We start from the raw sequence: 18013 nt of genomic DNA, 5'->3' as shown, positions 1-18013 counted from the left end.
GGAGCACCATCTTGTTGAATCCAGATTTTTTCATCATACAAATCTGGATCGAACTGACTCAGATATAAGGCACGTAAGACTGGAACTAGTTCATGTTCAAGAAATTCTAGATATCTTTCCCCAGTTAAAGTATCATTGAAGAATATGGGCCCTATAACTTGCCTGCCAATTATGCCAGCCCAAACATTAGTTTTCTGGGGATATTGTGTATTAGTTTCCCTCACCCAGTGTGGGTTCTCGTCAGACCAGTAGCGACAGTTCTGCTTATTAACATGGCCATTTAGGGTGAATGTCAATGTTATCAGAAAAAAGGATCCACTCCGAAGATATGCGATTTTCGTCAATGGCGTTCATCATTAATTCACAGAACTGAACTCTGCGATCTGGATCGTCTTCCAATAACTCTTGAACGGGTTGCATTTTATAAGGTCGTTTGTTTGCACTTTTTAAAATTTTTAGCACAGATTTATGATGAATAAAATTTTCGCGAGCTACTCTTCTGGCTGCAGTTACCGGATTTTCTTCCATCGCTAACAATACATGTAATTGGGTGTTTTCATCGATTTTAGAAGACCTTTGTCTTGAAACATCCCTCACGTGCCCAACTTCTCGAAATCTGCTTTCGATTTTACTAACCGTACCTTGGTTAATAGGTGGTAAATCTGGATATTTATGCCTGAATAAGTGGACAACCTCTAGCTGAGTACGACTTCTGTCCCCATAACCAATCATCATAAAGATTTCAATCTTGTGGGATTCGGATAAATAAGGCATTTTTTCAATATTAGTTAACTTATTTAACAACTGGTTGAAATTCACTTTAACAGTGACACTACAACAATGTCAGGAAATGTCTCGATACCAATAAAATAAACAAACAAGCCAAACGCAAAAAATTTACCAACACAAAATATTTCGAGACTTTTAATAATTTAATGTTTTTTTTTTCGTTTTTCTCCTTTAGATAATCACAAAAGTAAATAGGGCAATTTAATCATTTAATCAGGAAAAAGGGCTCTTTTCAATGAGGGTTTAAAAAAGTGGCTTTCCATTTGAAAAAAAAGTTTGGGTTAATTTGGACTCCCTCTGTAGGTGAAAAAATACAAAAACTATCTTGAAATGTGAAAAAAAATAAACAAAAATCAACGAGTCTCAGGAATTTTGCGAGATAAAATTTGATTAGTTTTAACTGAATTTATTCCAGCTAAAGTCACCACACTGTATATATTGCTTCTAGGATAATTAACTAGATATTCAGTTCCTTATATATTAATAAATAACGATATCACCAGAGTTTATAAATTGATATTTTGCATACCTCAATTAAAGATTATTCTTAATGAAATATCACTTTTAAAATGTTATAATATATTAGCATAAACTTCAAGGAGTAATTCTAAGATGGGATCTTGTATTTCATTTTATATAAAGTATTTCGTTAAATCCAAACGACTTATTACGTATTCCGACCAATTCGGAGGTCAGAATCGTAACATTAAGCTATCGTTGCTGTGTAATTATATTACCGCATCTTCAGATTTTACCGTAGAGGAAATAGTTCACAAATTCTACCTGCATATCTTTGTGCCTCAAGACTGGCATGCCACCACCTGGTGGTTTGTTTTTCTCTGATGCCATCATAAGTCAAACCAGAAAAATTAATTCTTTTAGATTGATTGACTTGAATAAGTCATTTTTTTTCTGCAAAAATGCTTGAAGACAATAGTACTAATCAAGTCAAAACGAAAGTGGAGTGGCTGGCTTTATTAAAAAAAAATAAAAAACAACTTAAAAAGATCAATTGAAGCAATAAACAATTGAAACAATTCAAACCAAATGCTCAGAGTATCCTCCATGCATTTCCACACATCTTCTGCACCTGTTGCCCCAAAATGTACAGGGTGGGCCAATTTAGACGTTTTCTTATGGGAAGTCATGTCCCTGTTAGAGATAAAAAAATTTTTGACCTCCATTCTCCGGGCTCAAATTTTAAAAGAAGTTTATTGAAGCAAATGAAATTTTGCTATGGCAAACAGTTTGGCCGCTAGAGGGCGTTTCTGAAATTTAGTCATTTTCGTTTTTCGGCTATGGCTGCTGTGTTTTTAAAGATAAATGATTTCTGTAAAGACTTTCTTATAGCATTTTTAAGCGCTTAACATGCTCATGATATTTAAATTTATACAGGGTGCTTCATTATTATTTTTTTTTTTTTTTTAATAGAATGCATATTATTTTTTTGCATTTTCTTGTAGCCCTTAAAATTCCCTTTTCAAATATATATAACACTTATAATCTAAATTCATTAGTTTAGGAGATATAAATAGATTTCTTAAGTATCAATAAATTATAATGCCGTGCCATTTAAAACGCCTAAAAAACAGAGTAGGCGGGTGAAACAATTGCGTAAAAAGTTGAGTAGGCGGTTGTCAAACTGCTTTGAGTAATACGTCATTTTGACATAAACAAGCTTATTTTCATAATCTGTTTTACTTTGTATTTCTTTTATGTGATAATCACAATGTATCAAAACTATGAAAAATTCGATATGATTAAATGTTTTATTGAATGTAATGAAAATACAAGAGAGGCCTGTAATTTATATCAACGACGATATCCAGAACGGGGGCAGCTACATAGTACGCTGTTTGAGAAATTAAAAAGAAACCTTATTAATTTTGGTTCTTTTGCTAAACCGCGAAGAAATGCTAATAATAATATAAATGACGATCAAGAACTATTGGATATAACAGTTTTGGGTGCAATTGAAAATAACTCTAATCTATCCACCCGGAAATTGGAAGTAGAAACTGGTGTGCCAAGGACCTCTGCAAGACGGATTTTAAAAAAATATAGGTATAAAGCTTATCGAACCCGAAAAGTTCATCATCTCTTTCCTGCGGATCGTGATAGAAGATTGGAATTCTGTCGGTGGTATTTGCAAAAGTGTGGTCAAGATACAACATTTGGCTACAATTGTATTTGGACGGATGAAGCATCGATTAGTAGTGCAGGCATTTTTAATAGGTATAATAGGTATACCTGGGCTCGAGCAAATCCTAACGCAACGGTGGCTGTAAGAAATCAAGGCCGTTACAGTTTTAGTGTATGGGTAGGCATATTTTGTGGTAGATTTATTGGTCCCTATATTTATGATGGACAGTTAAATTCAGAGCGATATTTACAAATTCTGCAAACGCAAGTTGAGCGCTTCCTAGAGGAATTGCCTCTAGCCCAGCAGAGGCATCCTATATTTTTCCAGCAGGATGGTGCGCCACCGCACAATTCTAGAGTGGTTAGTAATTATTTAAATGAGCAGTTTGGTGAGCAGTGGATAGGAAATCAAGGTCCAATACGTTGGCCGCCTAGATCCCCTGACTTAACACCCTTAGATTTTTATCTTTGGGGAAGAATAAAAGACTTGGTATACCAACAGCCAATTACTTCAAGAGTAATGTTAGAAGAAGCTTTACATAATGCATTTGCAACAATAACAAATATTGAATTAAGAAACGCTGTTGATAATGTTGAAAAACGTAGCCGCTGGTGCATTGATCAGGAAGGAGCTCAGTTTGAACACTTGTTATAAGTACGTAATATATAGAGTTGCAGTTTTAGTTAAAATATCAATAAAATAATAAAATCTGATTTTTACTTTTTGTTTGTTAGTTCATATTCTAAGTTTAAAATAAATAAATAAATAAATACTTTTTTTTTTTTTTACAGTATTATTTTGTTTTTATAACTGTATTTGTCCATTAATATAATTAATATTTAATAAAACAGGAGCTATTGTTTAATTTACTTTTGATTTTTAAAAGCGCTTACTGAAGTATCACAAATAAAAAATACAGAACCTATAACGTCCTTTTTTAATCTTTGAGTGTCTTAAATAACTGCACTTATTTTTAATAAGGACGTTGATATCGCAGGCCCTTAAATTCTCATTATATTTGATAAAACTTCTAATCATATGGAATTTTTTGAAAAATTGATACGTTTTTGGATTCTAATATCAAAATATAAATACAAAGGAAAACATAGATTATAAAAACAAGTTTGTTTATGTAAATATTAAGCTTCACTTATAGCAGTTTAAAACACGCCTACTCTTCCGTTTACGCGATTAAAATGGCGGGTCATTACCTACGTGTTTTTAATATTTAAGAAATTTATTTATATATCGTAAACTATTAAATTTAGATTATTAGTGTTATATATATTTGAAAAGGGAATTTTAAGGGCTACAAGAAAATGCAAAAAAATAATAAGCATTCCATTTAAAAAAAAAAAAAAATTTATAATGAAGCACCCTGTATAAATTTAAATATCATGAGCATGTTAAGCGCTTAAAAGTGCTATAAGAAAGTCTTTACAGAAATCATTTATCTTTAAAAACACAACAGCCATAGCCGAAAAACGAAAATGACCAAATTTCAGAAACGCCCTCTAGCGGCCAAACTGTTTGCCATAGCAAAATTTCATTTGCTTCAATAAACTTCTTTTAAAATTTGAGCCCGGAGAATGGAGGTAAAAATTTTTTTATCTCTAACAGGGACATGACTTCCCATAAGAAAACGTCTAAATTGGCCCACCCTGTACATGAGCAAAGACCCCTAGATCGTTTCTCAGAAAGTCCGCAGCTACCACAACTCTAGTATCTAGGTCTTTTTTGTTGATTACAGGTGTTGTATAGATAAGCTGTTACATGACCAGTGTTATACGCCAGAACAGCTGCTGACTCTTTATAAGGCTCAAATACGCCCTTCCCTCGAGTATTGCTCGCATGTCTGGAGCTCTGCACCTAAGCATAGTTTAAACCTGCTGGATTCTATACAGAAGAGAGCTATTCGTCTTATCGACAAACCAGAACTGACAAAGAGTCTGGATAGTCTGGAGCACAGGAGAAAGGTGGCTGATCTTTATTCTACCGTTATTATCACGGTAAGTGCTCCTCTGAGCTGGCAGGTCTGATTCCACCCAGAGCTGCTCCGGCAAGAAGGACGCGTCTAGCAGTTGCGGCTCATCAACATCGAGTCCACCTGCCTACCCCAAGGACGTCGCTGTATCGGGACTCATTCATCTGGAGAACATCTTCTTTGTGGAACGGGCTTCCACCTCACATATTTCCCGACGCATACAACCTACAGCGATTCAAGATAAATGCCCAAAAATATCTTCGCGCAAGCACCACTCCAAGAGTGACATAGGACTTTCCTCTTGTGCTTGTTTACCATTAAAAAAAAAATGGCGCCCCAGAAAAAAAGTCTAGAGGTGTCAGATCAGATAACCTTGCTGGCCAAGAGACTGGACCACCTCTACCAATCCACCTGTTGTTGTAGTTCTGATCTAAGAAAGCCCTTACAATATGAGCGAAATGCGCTGGACAGCCACCAGTTCTCTCTGATCTCTAATATTCTGTCTAACAACATTATTTGCAATTGAGTATGGTATCTGAATCTTCTGCAAAAATTGACTTCCGATCCGATCTCCTAAAAAAAGTGTCTCCCATACCGTAAAAATACGATAATAGGTATGCAACGACACTAAACATAACAAAAACATGTACACACTTTGTTATTATTATTAATTATTTTATGAAGATTACCATGAATAACTGCCTAAAATTTTTGGGAAATATAAAAAAAAACTAATACAATAAAGAACTCTGGTATGGATTTTATTTTTTTGCACCAAAATGGTTTTTCGGACAGCAAAAATGCAAGGGCTGTGTGTTGTTAGAAATAAACAAAATATTCTGAAAAAAAATTTTTTTTTTTCAAAAAAATAGTGGCGTACCTATTTTTTTATAAAAAATTTAACGTGCATGTGCTGCAAGTCTGTCCCTGAACAAGTCAAATTATTTGCAAATCCTCAAAAAGTTGCCTCACCAGCTATCATTTAAAACCTAAAAAATTCATTTAAATCGCTTAAAACGTTATTAATACAGAGGGAAAAAATGTTTTTTTTGAAAATTTCAACACCCAGTGTTTTGGAAACGAGGCATTTCCGACCATCGATGTTCTATCTCAAACTTTTTTATGGTTCTTGTATATACTGTAGCATTTTTGACTATTTGAAAGGAGACACCCTGTATATTACTATGCGCTAACTAAGATTTTTTAATTAAATTAATGTTTAATTACATCTCTCTTTAATTAATTAAATACAAAACAAAATTAAGTAACGCCCTGGGAATATCAATAAATATAAAATGAGAGGATCTCACTACTCCATTCGCCAGACATAAAACCGTGCTTATATAAGGTAAAAATATCGTTAAAAGGAAAATTGCTACAAACTAACAAACGTGTTCATTAAAAGTCGAACAATTTATCTTTAAAAAACAATTATTTAAGACAATTTTTTTTTTCATAGCTTCGGTTGATAAAAAGGCTTTGTTCAGAATAATAAGACTTTACAAATAAAAAAAACATCATTATAATTGGCTGGAACTTTCTTTCATCTCAATAAATGCTGGATAAAATTTACCTTTCCCAGATACGTATGAAAGGGAATCGGGTCGATTATTAAACTGCAAGAAATTTTGTGACTGTGCGGCATGTATTGAGAATTGTTGCCATCTGGATTTTTATAAAGGGGTTATAAAAATCCAGAAGTCCAAGCTTAGATATATTTTCGTGGAAAATTTTCGGGACTAGGTCTGTAGCCGAAACAATTATTGTTATTACTTTGAAATTATTTTCATGCAATATCTGTTTGATTTCTACAGCAAGGTCTGCCTATTTAGCTTGTTTGTTCTGATGTTTATCCAATAATTTGTTATTATTTGGATAAGCAAGGTCAATTAGAAATACTTTATTATCCATTTTATTTAGTACCACAATATCAGGCCGGTTATTCGTCACTTTACAATCAGTTACTGGTTGTACTTTATATTTATAATAAGGGGTATAGGCATTGAGCAGACCTTATTTGATTGCAAGTATGTAAGCCCTTTAAAACAAAATAAAGATAATTTATCTAATATCCAGAATATACCGGGTGGTGCGTCGCCGAGCGGAACATAGGAAAACCCATGTAAATTTTAAGGGGGTCATTTATGTTTCAAAAAATTTTAATATGCGAATCTTGAATTATTCAATTAAATGTAATTGCAAAATTAGCAAATTTTCGGTTCAGGTAAAAACAAACGGGCACCAGTAAAATGAATATTGTCACTGACGTGAGGAAAAGTGTCAATAAATCAGTGACAGTCGATATTTGAAAACAAGTATGAATTATTTAATCGACGAAAAAATAGCCATTATTAAGTGGCATTATGCGGGAAACAGTTTTAGAGTAGTATCTGAAATGTTTTCAGTTTATTTCCCCACCAAGCCCATTCCGTCCATTTCAACTATAAAACGTATTGTCAATAAGTTCGAGTCCAAAGGTACCGTAATAAATAATTGTAAATGTTCAACTCAGAATATCGAAAATAGAGCCGAAGAAAGAGAGAACAGAATTCTTAATATTCTACTGAGTGTGGAGGAAAACAAGATGGTTAGTACGAGGGTTCTTGGGCAAGAGGTAAATAAACATCATACAACGGTATTGCGCACTTTAAAAAAACACAAATATTATTCGTATAAATTCGAAAAACATCAAGAGCTGCAGGAAGGAGATGAAGAGCGAAGAATGGCATTTTGTTTTGAAATGATGGAAGGAGCAAATAATAATAGGTATTTTTTAAGAAATATTTGTTTTACCGATTAATGTACTTTTACCCTCAATAATGAACCAAATGTTCAGAATTGCCGGTATTGGAGACAAGACAATGAACGTCGCTTTGTTCATACTCGGACACAATAAACAAATGTACTCGTGGGAATTATTGGACACCATATCATTGGACCCTTTTTTATGGACTGTAACCTAACAGCTGAAACCTATTTGGACTTATTTCAAAATCAAATTGGACTCGCCTTGGAAGAAGTTGTTCAGGAAGATCAAATGATCTGGATGGTTGCCCGGCCCATAATGCCCGTATGGTTAGAGAGTGCTTGAAAAATGCTTTTAACGGCAATATTATTGGTCCACGGTACCGGATACTTTGGCAAAAACCAGGTCACCTGATCTTTCACCGAGTGACTTCTTTTTGTGGGGTCATTTAAAAAGTGTCATTTATAGAAGCCAATAATTGACCCCCTTAAAATTTACATGGGATTTCCTGTTCCGCTCGGCGACGCACCACCCGGTATATTTTGCATGTTTTTCGCATAGTATGAGTATATACATTACAGTATACCTTATCATACATTATTCCTTTCAGTGAGGGGAAGTTTAGAATATTATAAAAAATAAACTTAAAAATAAAAAGTCTGGAGGACCTGATAAAATTCCTTTTTCTGTATTTAAAAAGACCGCGGAGGCTTGCATCGGACCATTAACATATCTCATTAATATGTCCTTCGAAAAAGAAATATTTCCAAATTCATTAAAAAATTATAAGGTTATTCCTGTTTTTACAAAAAGGGGATTCTAATTTGGTTGACGGGTAAAAGGCCAGTAAGTTCTTATATGTATAATAATGTACATAGCAAAGAACATTTTCCCAAAATGTCGATTTTAGACCCTGTATAAGTTGTGATTTTAAAATTTGACGGTAGTAAATTATTGGGATGTATCCCCAAATTGGCCAAAAATTTAGCAGGTAATGCATTTATTTCTGCACCAGTGTCTAATTTAAAGTTAATATTTATGTTATTTTGTACCTTTACCTCACATTACCTCCTGAGTAGTAAATATAACATCTTTTTATAAACAATGTCGTTTTTTACATATACTTATATAAAAAATCATACATTAGATAACTATAATAAGGCATACTAATAGAAATTAATGCTTGTATTTCTCAACTGAAAATTCCAAACTGTCAAAAATCTAATAAAATTAAATCAAATAACAAAAAAGGAAAATGTTGATTTCCTTAAACAAATGGAGCTTTTGAAGACTGCTGCTGCAAAAATGCCATAGGAAGTAAATTATATAGTTTTTTTGCACAATATGGCCGTCCACCATGTCCATGAACACATGGCAGAAGCAAGTACAATAGCTATTAAAAAAGTAATTTTCTTTTTACTTTAAAATTTTGATGTTGTTAATTAATTATGTAATGAAAAAAACTCAAACTTCCTCTGGTAAAAGAAACTCATTTTAAAGATCAAAATGTAGACGATAATTAATGTGAAATGACCAATCAGGATGACATAATGACGTATTTCACTGACGTAAAAAAGACGTTCGTAAAATTACGTCATCTTGCTACCTAGGTTCCAGCACAAAGATGATTCATAGTAGTAGTAATGGTATGCCTTAAAGTCCCGTTCCACCAATCCCTGAAACCCTGACGTTACCGTTGGCCACTCTCCTTAGTCCCTCTAAGCAGACAACCCATCCTCCTAATAAAGGAGAGCAGACCTTCCCAGTTAAGGTCCTTTAGTTCTTCTCGTGGCAAGAAGAGGGAACCCATGGTTTCTCTCCGAATCCTAGCCTATCTTGCACATTCATTCTGTAAATTAATACGCCGTTTTCTTCGCCACGCAACAAGTAGGGCACTGCGAACTAGGCCCAAGATTTGCAGATGTTGGTTGAGCCTATAGTGACCTGTTAGGAGTCCAGTCAAGTCTGCTATAATCTCTCAGTGGCGAGACAGGAACGACGCTTTCCTAGCTTTAGTTGGATTTGATAACAGCTCTTTGGCCTATTGGCAATTGATGTTTCTACTCCAATTTTCTTTAGTCATTTCCCATACGAAGTTGTTTAGGATATGGAAAATGTGCTTGGTGTAAGAGATGATCTGAGCCTGACGAATTTCTCCACCCACTCATTGCTCTCCACTCCGCTGTGTCCCCGAACCCAATATAGTTGAACTGCCTTCCTACTACCCAAGGTCCTAGCGCATCCTTGCTCTCTTGGACCAGTTGATAACTGGTCCTGGGTCCTCGGCTTAGGATAACCTGGCTGTCGGAGTAAATGAAAACTCTTTAACTTCTTCTCTTATAACCATCTCGAGAGTAGAGAACCCTTCCGCCTGAAAGACCGGCGATTATCTACCAAGCGAGAAAGCTAGTCCTCAATTGCCGTCGCTACACTCTTGACAGCCCTGTTGTGGTCATTTTTGAACTGTCTGTGTATGATATTTGTAAATTCTTTCGAGTTTAAGCCTTTGTGTTAGGTCATTCTTGTTAACCTTAAAGCAACCTCCTAGCCAGTGGTTTAGTCCTCTGGTTCTGCTTTGAGAGGCCACAGTATTGGCATTTCCTTCCCCACCAGTTTTGTGATGCCCTGCTACCCTGGATGATGATGCCATATGGCGCTATTCTTCAACGGTCATCCATAAATGTATTGTTTAAAAGAATATCTGAAGCTTTAGGGTATTTAGAACATTCTTGGTGTATCAGCTCTCTTAGTTTACGAATAGCTAAGTACGGACTAGAAGTTACTCCAAAAGTAACTGTGTTGAGTCGAAAGTCTCTAAGAGGCTCCTTGGGATTAAAACGTTTAAGTAGTCTTTAATAATCTTGATGTTTCTGGACAATTTTTATCTACAGATAGAATTGTTTTATATCAACCCGAAAAACTGTAGGAAATACACGAAATTATATTTAATTTTTTTTAATTTAATATTTATGATAGATTTGCTTGTAATTTTGGGCCAGAAAGCAACGTATTATTAAGATTTAGTCCCCTAAAACCTTTGACGGGTTTTTGATTCTCACATGAAATACGGACTCATATTAGGTATGTAATGTTTTATGAATTCAGAATATAAGCTATATTACTGAGGTATTACTTACAGGATACGATTAGGATTCAGATTTAATACAACCAAACGCAATTTCCAAGGCAATGGGTTGACCCGGCTGCCCTAAAACGTGACCTTTTCTTATAATGATAGCAAAGGCAGCACCAAGTCTACTGGTGCTAGAATATCGAATCAATGGTCGTTCAGCTTTAAATTGGATATATGATTTTTATTATCTCTGCACAAAGTTTAAAAAAAGAAAAGAATCGAAATAAAATTGAGGTTCTGTTTGACTTATCGGTCGAATAATACAACTTAATGTTCCAGTAGTATTAGTAATACCAAGCTAATTGAGGCATTTTTGACCAATAAAGTTTGCTAGGCTACCAGAATGTAAATCAACTCTAACAATATGAAAGTTTCTTTTGGAATCCAAAACTTCGATTTTAGATGTAAATAATAAAACTGTACTTTGGATATACAATTTGGCTATTGATGCAATAATTTTGAAATAAGTTTTCATCTTGAATTGTACTTATTTGTACTGTTTGCTCGGAAATCCCTCAGACTCTTTTCAATGAGTATTCTCTGGGGGTCATTACTCAACGTCGATCAAGTGACGTCATCGGGTACTGGGTCATTGACATTTCGAAACATTTCGACCTGTTACTAGTAATACTCCTTTTTGTAGATCTTTGTTTATTTATCTTGATTATTCTAGTTCTTGGTAACTATATTCCGAGATTTTCTTTGCGTATATTGCTGGTTACCGTTTGATCAATTAAGATGGCACAATCTTAGTTATAATACAGTGACTCTTATCCTTGCAAAGAATTTAATTTTAGTATCAATCTCCTTGTTTGCATGGGATATGTGCAAATATTTGATATCCTTTGGTTAAATGCTGAATGGTCCTAGAAAATGGGCAACCATATCTTATCTTAAATCCTTTACTAGAATTTGTTTATAGCAATATTATTATTGTTTTTATTACTATTACGATAATATTTATATTCTTATTTATACTAGATTGTAGCAGCTGTCCAAAGGAATACTTAGTCGGCACTCAAAAAGTAACCTGGTACCAAGCTAGTGTTTTATGTCAACAGAATGGAATGGAACTGATTTCAATAAACTCAGCGTCTGAAGAAAACGCCATTGAAGCTATTTTAGCCAATTATCCAACCACAGGTATAAGCATTGGAATGATATTATTCTACATGTTTCTCCTACATGTATTTTCATTTTAGTTGGAGTTAATAACGGCTATTGGACATCTGCTACAAGAAACGGAGCGTGTAGTACGGACTTCGTTTGGTTTTCAGGTGGAAAATCTCTAATTTATGCTAATTTTGCTCCAGGACAACCAGATAATGCTGGAAAGATAGAAAGTTGCGTTGAACTAATCTTAGAAAATGCCAACAAATATTCCTGGAATGACCTTCCGTGTCAAAACAAAATTGGATTTATTTGTCAGTCGAAATGCTGTAATGGGCAATAAAAGTATTACAAAAAATTTAACGTACATATAATTATTATTTTCTTAATACGATAATTAAATAAGTTCGTTATAACATTAAGCTACGCTAAGCTAAGTTAGGTTAGGTTAGTTATTATTAAAAAAATACTTGTATGATAGTACATAACATTAATAAAAAGTCATTTTTAGAAATTTGAATTTTATTAAATTTTACAATTCATTTTATAAATATTTTTGTTAAAAACATTAAACATAAATCAAAAGATTACATAACAGTCAGTGATCGTATGTTGTAAGATTTAAGGCCAATCCGATAAATCTGAATGGAGTCCAAATATAAGCTCCAACAACCCAAGCGAAAGAATAAGAAATTAATGCGTTTCATAATAAATTATAAGACAGGCTAGAAAAAGTACCAAATAGATAAATCTCGATAGTTTTTACAGGATTAATTACGCTTTAAGCGGGATCTGGGTGGACAGTCCTGGGTGATTTCAATGCTAACATTGGTGCTACTGAAGAAGATAATTATGCTAGGAATTGTTGGTTTATATGGCCTCGGAGAAAGAAATCCTAGAGATGAGCATCTCTCTAGCAAGCATCTAGAAAACTATAGTTAAAGATATTAGGACCTATCCGGGTAGCGTGTAGCATATTTACGTTTCCATGTTCATTTCAACACCGCGCCGCCCGTCGTGAAATCAACACGGAAATGTAGCGCAATATTGGTTTACAAACTCGTACAAAGTACAAATCCGTATAAGTACATTTACTAAGAAATATACATTTTCTCTGGTAATACGTATACAAGTTCTTCTTCTTCCTCAAATACAATGGACTCGCGTCGTATTTCGATGGCCGCCCAATATTGTTGTTTATGGACCTACAGTTTAACGTGGGTTCCGAACCACAATGTTTTGCTTTTTATAAGACAAACACAAACAACCATGCCCATGCCGGGATTCGAACCCGAGACCACACGATTGCATCGTGAACGCTTTGCCCACGGTGCTACCGGGGTCGGATCATATACAAGTTATTAATGTTTTTTTGCGATAGGTTCATTGTTAATAATATTTAAAACAATATTATGTAAACGAGGACGTTTTCGTTTTTGGGATTCTGTTTTTGTAAGTCTTCCTGACTGAATTCTTCCACTGCAAGGTAAGCTTCTATGTTTGCGACGTGCGATTGAAGTAGGTTGGACGTAAACTTTTCTATATTTTCTTTTGTTGATATTCTTTTTACAAATAAACGATAGTATGTTGCATGGAGTTTGTAGTTGAGACAATTTGGTTTGTACTGGAATTAGCAGTATCGTCAAAAAATTACCAAGAAAATTCATCTCCTAGGGCCCATTTTGCAAAATTTTGGCGATCTTCTTTAATTAAACATATTGAAGTTGTGAATCTAATACCATATTGCTTTTCCACAGCACATAGATGCTTACAATATTTATCTACCCTTCCAAAAGGACACTCACATGTTGCCATCTCAGAATTTACCATATATAAATAATTACCTAACTTTACAAAATATGTACTGCCATCAACTTGCGTTATCTCATCTATTCCTTTGCTATCTTTACAAAATTTTTCATAAGCTATGGTAAGTTTTCGAGATCTTCCATTAGCAAGCTGAAGAAGTCGTTTCTTATGATAGGATTCAAATGGGTTTGAAATAAATTCTATCAACCTGCACATGTTAAAAACTTGCATGTTAAAAACGCTGCAGCGTTGTAGCACAATGTCTTTAAATGTTCTTATCCACGACTCGCAATAATTATTTGTGTTGTTACCTCTAGTAACTATATCGCATCGATATGATAAACACCATTTTTCACAACGGTCCCATAACTTACTAAAGTGGATTTTTAATGTCTAATTTTCTTTCACTCTATCACTATTTAGCAGATTTGATAAGTTAATTTCTGCTTTCTGCATTGTCTTTGCAAACTTCTCACTACGAAAACTATTCATAGCTTTCTGCCCATCTTCTTTTTTAACTTCGTGTTCACCCTGCTACAACTATCGCCACAATACCTGAGTAACGTTGAATATACAAAGCAATAACCTGCTGTTAAGAAAAACCTCTCTTAATGCATTTCCCTCGGCACTACTGTCATCCGTCATAATTATTCTTGCTTGAAATAACTTGCCGCACGTTTTTTTCAGAAAAACCTTTTTTGTTCGAAAAGCTAGAGTATAATTGTGCTGCGATTGGCTAGGGTGCAAAATAACAGCTATAAGTAAATCACCAACTTTATTACCAACGAATATAAAAGTCACACAAGTATTAGTCTGATTACACTATCCACTTCTATCGATAAATAGCATTTCATCAGCTAATCCCGCCTTGTAAACTCTTTGCATTATTGCAGTTATTAAAACGCAAATGATGAAATCTTCCACAGCACATAAATTAATATTGCACTCCAGACGCTCTATCTGTTTTCTTTTCAAAACATCCAATATGTCAGTACTGTCTCTGCTGCCGTAATTTTGGAGTCGCCACTGTTCATACAAATAAGTTACTTGACGATTGAGTGGATTTTTTTAAGTATTAGTCAATGTTACATAAACATCTTCCTCGCAATTTTCCATAACTCGTAATATGATTTAGCTGCTGCAGCTGTCATTCCAGCGTCAAAGTAGAATGTAAATAGTTATTTCGTATTGTCAGAGCAACAGACTCTCGAAAAAGAGTCTGAAAGATTGTGCGACATTTACTCTATGCGAATGAATAAAATTAATATGTATAGCGACATTCGAACCTCTCTTCAATAAAGATGATGTTTTTAAAGTATGTTCCGTCACTTTTAAAAATTTTATGTTTATATTTGCCCCGCAATTGAAGTTTCTTATTGCTGCTTGGGCTTTGTTTTTCGATTTATTTCTTTCTGCCAGTTGACAAACGAAAACTTTTCGAAAATCGTAACGTACGGATTTTGAAAAACGTCTTTTTATTATCCAATTTGCTTGTTTCTGTCGAAAACTTGTTTATAATGTAACCACATATTTCATCATAACTGGCGGTATCATGCAATAAACACTGAACTTTCTAAGTATAACTTAGTGAAGAAGTTCTTTCGAACTTTAAGACCTCAAAATCATTGGTAATTTTTGAAAAACAAACTTTTAACTGTTCCATAATTATTAGATTAACCCTCGAGGAAACGCGTCTTAAAAAATCTACCACTAAGGAACGCGTTGGGTCTAATATACCCACAAAGGAAAAAAACTACATTTTTGTAAGTACATCCAAAAATTTATTTTTTTGTTAGAGATATTAATAGAACAAACAAAAGGTAATATTCTAACAGAAAATAATCGCAATATTCTACTTAGTTAACCTAAGAAGTAAAAATTAAACATATGACACATTTTAGGCTTCGCCTCACTGACTATAATATTTATATGGCAATTTTTTCTTTGCAAACTTTACAAATAGGTACAGTATATTCGAGGCATATATACTTTTTACAAAAACAGCAGGTATATTTTGTTTTACGATCTTTACAGAAGTTGCATCTTCCCCGTTTATTTTGAACGTTTTCGACAACTTCCACCAACTCAGTACCACTAATCCTCGCAGCAAGTTATCGAATTTCACGTGGCAAGTATTGCGAGGTTACTAGACTCTTCATGTAGTCCAATATGAGCTCCATATCAAGTTGTTTCAAAATTTTTTTTCTATCAACGCTGCTTTTATTAATATTATTGTTTCTATATATAACAAGAGCGTTAACACCAGCAACATTGAGCAGCCCATACAAGACTACCATGGGCCATCTACGCGTATTTCTAGCAACATTATACTTTGCGGTAAGTTGGTCGACAGTATCGAGTCCACATTTGGTAGAATTATAAATAGTAATGATTTCTGGCTTGACTGCTCCAGATAAAGCATCAATAGAATCGTCATGATGTAACGTCGATAGCAATATCACCTGCTTGTTTTTTTTTTGGATATACGATACAATAGTCAAATCTTTAGTAGCCAAACATACTTGACTTTTCTGGTCGTACGGTAAAAAACTCTTTTAGAATTTGACGCTTATTTTTCCTAAGGGTGCCCACTATGGTCAACTGATGATTATTTAGTAATCTGTTGGCCACTTCAACCGAGGTGAACCAATTATCCATTGTCACGTTCCTTCGGGATTTCGATATTGGTAGGCACAGCCTTTCAACCACATCGGAAGCGTTGTTACTTACTGAATACTTCCCTGCAGGTTGTTTGCCACAATACATTTCCATATTTAGAGTATAAAAAGACTTTGAGTCTGTCAGTGAGAATACTTTGAATCCATATCGGGCCGGCTTATTGAGTATATACATCCTAAAACGACATCGGCCCCTAAAAGCCCACAGCATTTCGTCGATTGTTGTATGTTTTCCCACAGAGTAATGTTTTTAGCAATTTTGCACCACTGCTTCAAAAACTTTTCGAATTGGAGCTAGGTTGTCTTCACTTTTACGCTCTTCCCTTGTATGAATATCATCCATTCGCAAACACCTTAGTAAACGACGAAATCTTCTTAGAGCCATTGGAAATGGCCAACTGGAAAAATTTCCAGCAACAATGGCTGTATATAAAAATTTATGTGAAATAATGCGCAACTTAAAATAAACTTCGACGGGTCCGAGCTTTTTCTTAAAAAATCATGTCTCTAATTTTAATTGAATTTATGCGGAACTTTAGGCGATCACTGTATATTTGTGTTCTGTGATATTAGTATTAAAAGAATGTTTCCCCCAAAACTCCCTTTTCGCTGAAAAATTATAAGGAAGTCTGAAGTGGGTCACATATATTGGAAAAAAGGAAATTCAAATCGTTTCTTTCACAGGCGAGTTAGGCGTCAATGGTGTCATCCTTCTAGGTTATAATATAAAAGACGGCATATTTGTGATGTTTATTAAGTATTGGATGCCAAAATATTAATAAAAATGTGTAATTAAGTAAATTATTATAATCTAGCAAATTTATTGGGTATTCGAGCCCGAAATGCCGCAAAATTTGTACAAAAAAGGTAGTGTCTGGTCGATATCTAGCAACCAAAATCGAGAACGCAGCATATGTCCTTTGTCAGCAACATATTTATAGTCGGCGCTCATTATTATTTAATCAATATAATGCCCGTATCTCCTGGAATTCCAAAGGAGTTTTAATAATTTTTTGTCTAGATATGGATAACTAAATCGGTTTATAGTGGGTATAAACCGCGACAAACTAAGGAAATTAATTCAAAAGTTAACTTCCAAAGGATTTGAATTAAACTTTTTTCTGTAATATATGTTAGGATCTGAACATAGAAAATCCCTTTTTAAAAACAATTTTATTTTAAAGTTACAAATTCAAACCGACATAGTAACCTGCTTAATTAATACTCTCCTAATGCTAAAATTACAGAAGTTTTTTATATTAAATTTGACTGACGCTGCTGACTGGGCAAAGATAAGATAAGGTTGTTGGTTTCCTCTTGAGACTAAAAGGTGTGGGAATGCAATGCTGCATATTCTTGGAACTGCATTTGTGGTAAACAAGGTGTGGGATTATCTGAGTAATATGAGAACTGATACTGAAAGGATAATGGCTAATTTTTTAATAACAGCTCCTCCTATTCTAACTCCTGCTCGATGTCTTCTCCCAAGTGGATACTGGGACGTCTTCTTGAAAGAATATTGAAGATTCGCTGTCGAACGGATTTTGTTTTAGGTCTCGGTGGGAACAACGCAAGATCGTTGCCATAGGTATTGCTCACGGTGATACCAAGTCTTGAAGCT

General features: G+C 34.3%; 1 protein-coding gene across 10 annotated transcripts in view; it reads left to right on the top strand.

Moving 5' to 3' along the window:
- Positions 1–12419, top strand: part of LOC126745325 (C-type lectin 37Db-like) — a 501974-nt gene extending 489555 nt beyond the window's left edge. For 7 of the 10 annotated variants that reach the window (XM_050453110.1, XM_050453104.1, XM_050453114.1 and 4 more), the window contains 2 exons: positions 11777–11938; positions 11998–12419. In XM_050453110.1, the coding sequence (XP_050309067.1) occupies positions 11777–11938; positions 11998–12248 (413 nt within the window). In that variant the 3' untranslated portion in view covers positions 12249–12419. The remainder of the gene's footprint in view (positions 1–11776; positions 11939–11997) is intronic. The other 3 variants (XM_050453113.1, XM_050453115.1, XM_050453111.1) reach the window with 1 other exon arrangement.
- The last annotated feature ends 5594 nt before the right edge of the window (positions 12420–18013 follow it).

This window comes from Anthonomus grandis, chromosome 15 (assembly GCF_022605725.1).
Source record: "Anthonomus grandis grandis chromosome 15, icAntGran1.3, whole genome shotgun sequence".
Taxonomy (NCBI): Eukaryota; Metazoa; Arthropoda; class Insecta; order Coleoptera; family Curculionidae; genus Anthonomus; species Anthonomus grandis.
The sequence above is the reverse complement of the archived record's forward strand: the minus strand, read 5'-3'. Positions and strand labels throughout refer to the sequence as shown.